This window comes from Schistocerca gregaria, chromosome 5 (genome assembly GCF_023897955.1).
Source record: "Schistocerca gregaria isolate iqSchGreg1 chromosome 5, iqSchGreg1.2, whole genome shotgun sequence".
NCBI lineage: Eukaryota > Metazoa > Arthropoda > Insecta > Orthoptera > Acrididae > Schistocerca > Schistocerca gregaria.
The window spans coordinates 601,640,553-601,651,376 of NC_064924.1; the positions used below are offsets into that span (position 1 = coordinate 601,640,553).

A 10,824-nucleotide genomic window follows, 5' to 3' on the forward strand; every position below is an offset into this window, starting at 1 on the left:
ACATGCTCCCCAACAACCACAAGCTCAACAACAATCTTGGATGCCCCTGTGTAGCTGGTTATTGTGCTCCCACTGAAAGAATTTTGGCCCTCATTGACCAACACATCCAACCAATTGCCCAAAACCTAGCCTCCACATTAGACACACCAACCATTTCCCTTCCAGGCTCTCCACCATCCCCATCCCTTTACCTCTTGGATCCCTATTCATCACTGTTGATGCATCTTCCCTATACATAAACATCCCTCATGCCCATGGATTTGCTGCTGTCTGACACTACCTCTTGCAATGTACTTAAAACTCAAAACCCACTACGTCATTCCTCATACACCTTACCGTCTATATCCAAAACACAACTACTTCTCCTTTGAAGGAAAAATATACAAACAAATCTGCAGTGCAGACACAGGCACCTGCATGGCACGCTCCTGTGCCACCCTGTTTATGGGCCATCTAGAGGAAACCTTCCTGGCCTCCCAAAACCCCAAATCCCTGATCTGGTTCAGATTCATTGATAACATCTTCATGATCTGGACTCAGGGCCAGGACATCCTATCCTTATTCCATCACAACCTCAACAACTTCTCTCCCATCAACTTCACTCGGTCCTTCTCAGCCCAGCATGCCATCTACCTGGATGTTGACCTCCACCTCTCTGAGGGCTCCATCCGCACCTCTGTCCATATTAAACCCACCAATCACCAACATCACCTGCATCTCAGAAGCTGGCATCCCTTCCACATCAGAAAAATCCTCCCATACACCTGACCACCTGGGGATGGGATATCTGCAGTGACAGTGACCATGGTTAAATAACGAAATTCAGAAAATGCTGAGGAAGCAGATGCTGTTGCACTCTCGGTTTGAAAGAGAACACACAAATGATGACAAGCAAAGGTTAGTAGAGATTCATGCATCTGTGAAAAGACCTATGTGTGAAGCATACAACTACTACCACCATTGCACCTTAGCAAAAAATCTGGCAGAGAACCTGGGCAAATTCTGTTCCTGTGTAAAATCATGAAGTGGGTCTAGGGCTTCCATCCAGTCACTTGTTGACCAGTCAGGTGTGGCAGTTCAAGATAGGAAAATGAAAGCAAAGCTTAAAATTTCGTTTCCAAGAAATCATTCAGATGGGAGAATTATACAAACATACTATCATTTGACAATCGGACAGACTTCAGGGTGGACGACATAGTAATAGTCATCCCTTGTGCAGAGAAACAGCTGAAAGATATGAATGCAAACAAATCACCATCAGATGGAATACAAATTTGGTTTTACAAAGAGTACACTATGGCATTGGCTCCTTACCTAGCTTGCATTTATCGTGTATCCCTCACAAAGTCCCCAAGTGTCTGGAAAAAACTCACACATGAAAGATAAATCAACAGATCTGCAGACTGATATCCCTAACTTCAGTTTGCTGCAGAATCTCTGAACTTATTCTCAGTTAGAATACAATAAATGTTCTTGAGACTAAAAAGCTTATGTCCTTGTATCAGCACAGTTTTAGAAATCATCATATGATATACTGTGAACTATGGATGAAGAGCAATAGGCACATTTCATACTTCTATATTTCTTGACACAGTGCCCCATTGGAGGCTGGTAATGAAAGTAGAAGCATATGGCATAGATTCACAGTTATGTCAGTGGCTTGAAGACTTTTCAGGTCACAGAATTAAGATGTTGCCCTCTGTGGTGAGTGTCCATCAAAGACATTGGCACATGTCCTCCCAAGAAGTGCTATATACATAAATGATTTGGTAGAGAGGGTGAGCAGCAGTTTGATACCATTGTTTGCTGATGATGATGTGATGTATGGGAAGGTATTGAAGTTGAGTGACTGTAGAAGGATACAAGATAAATTAGACAAAATTTCTGATTGGTGTAGTGAATGGTAACTAGCTCTAAATGTGGAAAAAGTTAATGTGGATCAGTAGAAAAAACAAACCCGTAATGTTTGGCTAGAGCATTATGACACACTCACATCATTTAAACATCTGTGCGTAATGTTGGAAAGTGATATGAAGTGGAATGAGCATGTCAGAACTGTGGTCAGGAATGCAAATGGCCAACTTCAGTTTATGGGAACAATTTTAGAAAAATGTGGTTCATCTATAAAGGAGACTGCATATGGAATGCTGGTGTGACATATTCTTGAGAACTGCCTGAGGGTTTGGAATCTATACCAGGTCTGATTAAAGGAAGACATCAAAGCAGTTCAGAGGCATGCTTTTAGATTTGTTACCAGTAATTTTGAACAACCCATAAGCGTTATGGAATGCTTTGGGAACTCAGATGGGAATCCATGGAAGGAATGTAGTGTTCTTTTTGAGGAACACTATTAAAAAGAAAATTAAGAGACCCAGCATTTGCATCTGACAGCCGAATGAGTCTACTGTCACCAACATACAGTGTGTGTAAGGGCCATGAAGATAAGATACAAGAAATTAGGGCTCATATGGAGGTACACTAGACTCTCACTAATCCAGCCATTCCTGGCACAAATGGCTGCCGGATTAGCGGAATTGCCGAATTATTGAGAGTCTGAAATTTATTTTATTCATTTATTTTGTTTTTTATTTGTTTTGAGAACACAGGGGATATAGTGTATTGTACTTTATTAAACCAAAATATGTCATTTTAAATCCAAAAATACATTAATTTTCAAAGAAAACTTAGTTCCTGAGTGTATACTGTACATAATTATACAGTTGTATCACTCACTATGAAACATATCCCTAATTTTTAACTGTCGCAATGATGATATGCAACCGTGGCATGCTTTATCATGCAACTGCTTTTCAAGCATTACATTGGTACTGCATGTATCTGGTTATTACATAATGTACTCCAGGAAGACCTCGGCAGCTTCAGCACCATCAGTCTGAGAAATCTTCATGCTCTCTCCTCCTGTGTTCTCTTCTTCATCACGTTCATCATTACTTTCTTGCACACTTTTGATTGTTTCTTCATCTGTTAAAGTTTGGTCTGTATCACAGTTTTCTCATTAAGCCACTTAGTAACATCTTCATCAATCAATTTCTCCTCCTCCTGGAAGGTTGCGGAACACATCAGTGTACAAAGTAATTGATAATTCCAAATTGGGCCACAATTTTCTCCAGCTCTTCATTATGGTAGCGCTCTCCCATGTGGTATCCCATGCCTTGGCTGCTTGGGAAACAACATCAGTCGTTTTCACTTTCTTTCAGCAAGGAGATGAGAAGTGAATGTCGATAATGACATTTAATTAATTCCAAAAGTCCCTGGTCCATGGGCTGAATTAGGGTTGTCACATTGGTTGGGAGACCGAGTGTTTGTATATGTATACCATCAGACTTTAGAGAAACATCTGAAGGATGACTGAGAGCATTGTCAGTTATAAAGATATCTTTCAGTGGAATATTTTTCTTCTTTAGCTCTTTTCTCATTGCTGGTACAAAAGTTTCATGGAACCACCAAGAGAATATTTGTCTGTCTATCCATGCTTTCTTCTGAGCACAATATTGCACTGGTAGAATGTTTATGTCAGTGTGTTGAAAACAACGTGGATGTTGAGATTTTCCAATCACCATAAGCAGTAGTTTATGACTCACATTTGCATTACAACATGCCATTAATGTTACACACTGTTTCTGTTGCTTGTAACCACAAGTTTCCTTCTCGTTCTTGGCAGCTAATGTTTTTGAAGGAAGCATCTTGTAAAAGAGTAATGTTTCATCAGCATTATACAAGGCATCAGCAGTCAAATCTTATTCCTCTGTTATCTTCAGTATCTTGCTTACAAACTCATCAGCATCCTTATCATTAGCTGAGCAACTTTCCCCAGTGGCTGTCAGCTGCTGAATGCTATGTCATTTTTTTCCAGTTCAATAGCCAACCTTCATTCACTGCAACAGTTTACTACCGCCAAGTTCTTGGTTACATGCAGCTGCTTTTTCCTTTATAATTGGGCCTCTGACTGGAATTCCTTTACTGCATTGTCGTATGAATCATCTATAAACAGCTACGTTCAGTTCTTCATTCTCATTCTTTTGCATAACTTTCCATTTTCCCAACTCACTATCCATTTGTGTTGAGTACTGTCAAATAACATCTTCTTTCTATTTGATGTCATAAATAGCTGCTCGTCCAACATTGAAATCAGTAGCAATGGCTTTCTGCAAAGAACCTCAATTTAACTTATCTAAAATTTCAAGTTTCTGCTTGAGGTCTAGTGTAACGTGTTTCCTTTTAGAAGACATGATTCCAAACTGTAAAGAAAGCTACAATTTCAAATACAGTATATAAAACATTGTTTAACTAAGCATTGTTGCACACAATAATTCATTGTGCACATGTTTCTGGATGTGTGCCAGATTACTGGGAGGCCGGACTACTGAGGGCCGGGTTAGTGAGAGTCTAGTGTATGCTGCACTTGAAATCCACACTGTGCAGTGGTTAGTAAATTGTGAGACTCAGGCCACCATACCAGCCAGGCATGAATCATGTGTTCGATCACCTTGCAAACACAGCTGGTGAGAGAAATGGGGCAGTAGCTGCAAGGAAAGTGTTGGTCCTTACTAGGCTTAGTTGTGGGTATGATGGTGGCTTCAAACACCAGCATTTGGGAAATGTGCCCATTGCCCAGATGTGTTTGTACATATGAAGCAGAAAGTGATTCCCTGCAAGAGAAGGGTGCTGCAACAACTGAATGTGAACATCATCTGGCCCTGGGACAGAGTATCGGGATAAAGTGAGAGCATGATCTAGCTCTCTCTCTTAGTAAAGGCCCATTGTGGCACTCATGATTTTGAGAAGAGAAGGGTATTGCACGAGCCTTCTCCACTTGTTTCCCATGGAGGAAGGCAGGGTGACAGTGGGAGGAGCTCAAAGTGGCCACAAAACAGTGGCCCAACATGGAGATAGCAACAGGGTCCACTATGACATTGTCTGCTACTGTCAGGCCAGAAATTGGGGAATGGATCTTGGTCCCAGAGAGCTGCTAGAGGTTGGCCCACACGAAGGAAGAGGGAGCAGAACTGTTAAAAGAACTAGTGACTGAAATCCAGCAACCTTTTCTGCTATCCTGAAGAATGCGATGACACTGTGCATGCAACTGTTTATAATAAATGCAGTTTGCCATTGTAGGATGACAGCTAAAAATGTGGAGAGCTCGTCTCCAGATGCAAATTGTGTCGCAGCACACCTCAGTCCACCTAGGGACTGGGACGCAGCGTGGTAATGATGAAGTGCAAGGAATGAAATGTTCTGCAGCAGTAAGGATAACATTTGTAAGATATTCCACCTTGTCATCACAACTGAGGAAATCTTGTTCATCAGAGGTCACCAGGGAGGAGTAAGGCCTCCAGTTGGCCTTAGTAAGCTGCCATTTGGATGTGCACACAGGTGGGATAGGAGTCAGCAAATGGATAGGACATGGGAAATGGTCACTCCAGTATGAGTCAGAGAGAATGGACCACTCGAGACGATGTGAAAGCTGGACAGTGCAGAAGGATAGGTCAAAATGGGAATCATTGTGCGTGGAGTCTGAAAGGAATGTGGGTGCTCCAGTGTTAAGGCAGAAGAGGATGAGTTGACTAAGAAGATCAGCCAAGAGGGTACCTCTCTGACAGGTTCTGGGAGAACCCCAAAGGGGATGATGTGTGTTAAGGTCACTGAGCAGCAGAAACGGGTGAAGTACTGCCCAATAAGCTGGAGGAAGTCTGTCCTGGTGCCATCGAATGACAGGGGAATGTAGAGGGATGTAAACGTTACAAAGGGAAAAGTTCAAGTGAGGAAGGAAAAGGCAACAGCTTGAAGGTGGATAGTCAGGGAGATGGGCTGACTATTAATGTCATCACATATGTCCATATGAGCAGCATGACTACCTCACGAGATGGAATGCTGACCTGGGGGTGGGGGGGGTCACAACGGACTGGGAAGAAATTCAAGAGCTCAAAGCAGTCATGAAGATGCAAGTTTGTTTCCTGGAAGCAGAGAACAAGGAGACACAGGTATTCTAAGAGCAGCTGTAAATCCTCGTCATTTGATCACAGGCCATGAACATTCCATTGAAGGAGAGCCATAATGAGGAAAGGGGAGGAGGGAAAAAATGAAGGGATGTCACCTCAGCAGCTGCTGAGTGCCAGCCTTCAAAGACTCACTGCCACATGGTGCAAAGGCTGGAGGTTTCTATTCCATGAGATTCACAGGGGCATCAGCACTCTCCCTTCATCAATATGTGGAGTCCAGGCCAGAAACACGGGTGGCAGTGGGCACTGGCAACACAGATGTCAGCCGGGCGAGGGTATTGTGTGGCGACACCGTCGTAGAGGATCTCCAAGCCGGTGAAGGAGAAGATCGTTTGCCTTTGTTTGACCTCTTGGAGCCTTTCCAGTTGGCAGGGGATGACTCTGACGTTTGTTGCCTGGAGGGACATAGGAAGTTTTCACAGGAGTATTCTTTCTGTCCTTTTTGGACTGATGATTGTGTAGCAAGTGACTTCATCCCGGGGGCGAATGTTTGGTGGTTTGTTGCACAGCTGGACGAGGAGACGATAATGCTACTATGACAATGGGCGAATTCACAACCTCGGTGCTGAATTTGAGGCCACACGTCTGCGTGGCCATGTCCTTCGTGGAGGGAGATCTAGCAAGAACAGTACTGTAGGTGCCAGATGGTAGAATGCAGGGTTTTGCAACTATCCAACAACTTATGAGCGACCGAGTAGGCACTTTTTCCTTTACCCACATCTCTTGGACAGCCCGCTCATCAAGATAGATAGGACTATTTCAAGAGGAGGCAGTTGTCTCAATTGCAGTTGATACAGATGGGAGAAGGAGCCAGGCAATTGCCCTCGTGTGCACCCCTGCCATAGGTAATACATTTGGCCGGATGTTGACAAGACATTCGAGTGTGGTTGAAACAATGACACCAGTAGCAGATTCAGAGAGTACTGTCAGACTATCATAACTTAATAGCCTCCTTTGATCTTGAATGGAAGCACCACTCTGTCAAAGGTGAGAAAAAGAGTGCATGTGGACTCTAAGGATGCATCTACATTTTTGATCTCCCGATGGATGGCAACAACACCACAGAAAGGTATGTTTGGATTTCTGCCTTGGTCAGACCATTGAGCAGCCTGGTGTAAATAACATCATGGGAAGAATTCAGAGTTCTGTGGGCCTCAACACAAACAGGATAGCCATGGAGAAGCAAAGCTGCGCGCAACACAGTTGTTGTGCTTGAGAATCAGAAGTAGCCTCCAAAAACAAAGTGCCATTGCGTAAACAAGAGCAAGGTTTCACAGGGCCGGCAATTGCATTAACACCTTTCTGAATTAGAAATGGATTTACTGTTGCAAAGGATTGACTGTCTTCATTGTGTGAAACCACAAGGAACTGTGGTAGAGCTGGGAGGGTCTTTGAATTGGAAGTTTCATTCTGTTTATGTTTTGTAGATGTGGACTGGAAAGATGATAATTGGCTCATTGTGAAAAAAATCCCCCATGATTGTCAGAATCTCCTATGGCATGCTCCTTCTAACTGGGGGTGCCCCTCACAGGGGTCTAACCGCCTTAGATGATTTTTCAAACCTCAGTTCACACCTCCTTAACACCTGACTGAGAGACCAATTGTCAATTTGAGAAGTTATCAGCTTACACAGTCAGCCCTCCCTCGCCCTTGGCTGTGTCGGGGTACATGCGAACCCTATCTGTCAATCCAGGGCTGAGAAATACGCGTTACCCAGTCACCTGTTACGCCTCAGGTGCGTGGGCCAGCCTTCAGGAGTGCACAGGAAGGAAGAAGGAAAAGAGGAGCCTCAAATGTCGAAGAGGAGGAAGCATAGGAGAAGGTGAATGAAGAAAGAAAAAAAAAGAAATGAAAAATAGTGGTGAGACTGTTCTTATGTCAGCTATGGAAAATGGAGAACATTCTCAAAAACACCCCAAACATATTCCCCAAGGGAGGGGAAAAAGAATAGCAAGAGGATAGACAAGCAGCACGAAAGGGAAAAGATGCTGCAGGCTTGTGCCCCAGGGTAGCCAAGAAAAAACAAATTCACCAAAGAGTGGCAAGCCTCCTGGAAAGGGGGGGAGGGGGTACTGAATGTGTAACAGTCTTTCTCTGTGCCTGTCTGCAACTCAAAATGTCATTTTCAGAGTGAATAGCAGTCTATCCTTTCCCCAATTGTTGAGCATTCCTTTCCATATCTCTACAAATTGTTACATGTAGGTATTTGCAGGAGTTGACTAATTCAAATGCTTAACTCTGTTTTCAAATGTTCTTTTACAAAGGAAAACCCAGGAGAATTTCCCCAATTTAATCCTTGTACCACTGAAAAGATGAGTGAAATCAGTATTAGTGTCAGTCGTGCTGAGCAACAGTTGATATTGTTAAAATTGAACAAAACTCCAGGGCCCAAAGGAATACCTATAAGGTTCTATACTGGATTTTTGGCTCAGTTAGCCACTCTTCTCACTATAATTTATTGTAGATCTCTCACAAAAAAAACTTTGCCCAGTAGTTGGAAGAAAGAGTAGGCCACACCCATCTACAAGAAGGGGAAGAAGTGATCTACAAAAGTACCGCGCAATATCTTTGACATCGATTTGTTGTACAGTCTTAGAACATATACGGAGCCCAGATGTAATGATGTGTCTCGAAGAGAGAGACCTCCTCAACACCAGCCAGCATGGGTTCCTAAAACATCTATCATGTGAAACCTAACTCACACTTTTCTCACATGACATACTGAAAACGTTGGATCGAGTCAGTCAGGTACATGCTGCATTTCTTGAATTCTGAGTCAGAGCTTGACAAGATTTCAAAGTGGTGCAAAGATTGGCAATTTGCTTTAAATGTTCAGAAATGTAAAATTATGTACTTCACAAAATGAGAAGATGTAGTATCCTTTGACTAAAATATCGGTGAGTCATAGACAGAACTGAACAACTCATACAAATACTTGGGTGTAACAATTTGTAGGTATATGAAATGAAATGCTCATATAGGCTCAGGTGTGTGCAAAGCAGGTGGCAGACTTTGGTTTATTGGTAGAATACTTGTGAAGTGAAATCAGTCCACAAAGAACACCGCTTACAAATCACTTGTGTGACCCATTGTAGAATATTACTTAACTGTGTAGGACCTGTACCAGATAGGACTAACAGGGGATATTGAATGTATACAGAGAAGGTGGCATGAATGGTCATAGGTTTGTCTGACCCTTGGAAGAGTGTTACCAATATTTTGAAGAAACTGAACTGGTAGACTCCTGAAAATAAGTGTAAGCTAACCTGAGAAAGTCTACTAACCAAGTTTCAAGAACCTACTTTAAATGACAACTCCAGGAATACACTACAGACCACTAAATATAACTCTCACAGAGCTCATGAGTGCAAGATTAGAATAATTAAAGCATGTACAGAGGCATTCAAGCAATCATTCTTCCTGTGCTTCATACTTGAATGTAATGGTAAGAAACCATACCAATTGGTACACTGGAATGTACCCTCAGCCACGCACTTCACAGTCGTCTGCAGAATGTAGATGTCAGATAATGTGGATGACAATTTTGTGGATCACCTCTGCTACCCTCCTTGTAGGCAGGAGTGACTTGTTTTCTTCCAACTATTAGCAACATCTTGTCCTCAGAGCAGGTGGTTCCCTCTCAGTCTGGGGTCTGAGGGATGTGCAATTCCTTTCTAATCTTTCCCAACCTCTCCCTCTTCCCTACCTGAGGAAGGAACAGTAAGTTCTGATGAATAGGAAAGTGTCACATATTTTTTATATGTGCCTATGAGTACTATTTTTATTTTGGCTCCTGAAAGTAAGTTCTGGCTGGCAATTCTATCACATAATGTTGTTGTTTTCTTGAGTGCAGTTTTATTTTACTTTTATTTTTATTTTATTTTATTTTTATTCAGTAGGATATTTGTTAGATGACTGATCAGGTTGTTAAATGTTTCACATATAATGTTCATAATAAAGCCACCATTTAATATTTTCTGCATTAAGTACTGTATTCAGTTAAATTGCGCAATTAATTTACTACTCCATTTATCTCTTCAATTAAATAAGGCTTTTAATTTAATACTTAGTCTATAAAATGTTGAGAATCTGATGAAAACAAAATTTCAGTTATAATATATCCACTTCTAGGAATTGTTCATTAATTTGTTGCAGTGGGTGCTGGTGTCACACTGCTGCTCCCTGATACAGATAAAGCATCACTGCAATAGCACCTCAAGACTGACGGTCTTCACGGTAGTTCACAGCAGATCTCCAACAGACACCAATCTGCAACATTATTTACCAGAAATCTGTGTGTGAAATGAAACAGACAATAACCAGCAGTTTCAAGGAGTTTTCTCTACCAATTTAAAAAATTTATTGTTTTCATTGTTAGAAAAATTTGAGAAAACAAATGTGAAAATATGAGAATGAATTTGTATTAGCAAGAAAGAAAATTTGAATTATATTTTTACACTGCTGTGGACTGCAGCGTAATATGAACCTGCCTAACACATTAAAACTATGTGGTGCCAATCCATAACTTGAAAATTCATCCTTATCTTTCATTGGTCTAAATATTAGTCTGGCACACAGTTTAAATCTCCAAGGAGTGTGCAAGAAAGGAAAACAGTTTTGTACACTTTTTGGTCACCTGATACAACATTTCCCCAATTATCCTCTCATTCTTATTCTGTTTCACACTGAATTTGTCACCATCAAATATCATTTATTCATATCTTGACAATAACTTTTATTCAGGATGAATTTTTCACTCTGCAGTGGAGTTTGCACTGATATGAAAAGTTGTGGCAGATTAGAA

At 41.7% G+C, this 10,824-nt stretch overlaps 1 protein-coding gene across 1 annotated transcript in view; it reads left to right on the top strand.

The window, feature by feature from the left end:
* LOC126272232 (synaptic vesicle glycoprotein 2B-like) overlaps positions 1–10,557 on the top strand; it is a 239,420-nt gene extending 228,863 nt beyond the window's left edge. The window contains exon 12 of the mRNA XM_049974934.1: positions 10,176–10,557. Within this exon, the coding sequence (XP_049830891.1) occupies positions 10,176–10,231 (56 nt within the window). The 3' untranslated portion in view covers positions 10,232–10,557. The remainder of the gene's footprint in view (positions 1–10,175) is intronic.
* Positions 10,558–10,824: the final 267 nt, after the last annotated feature.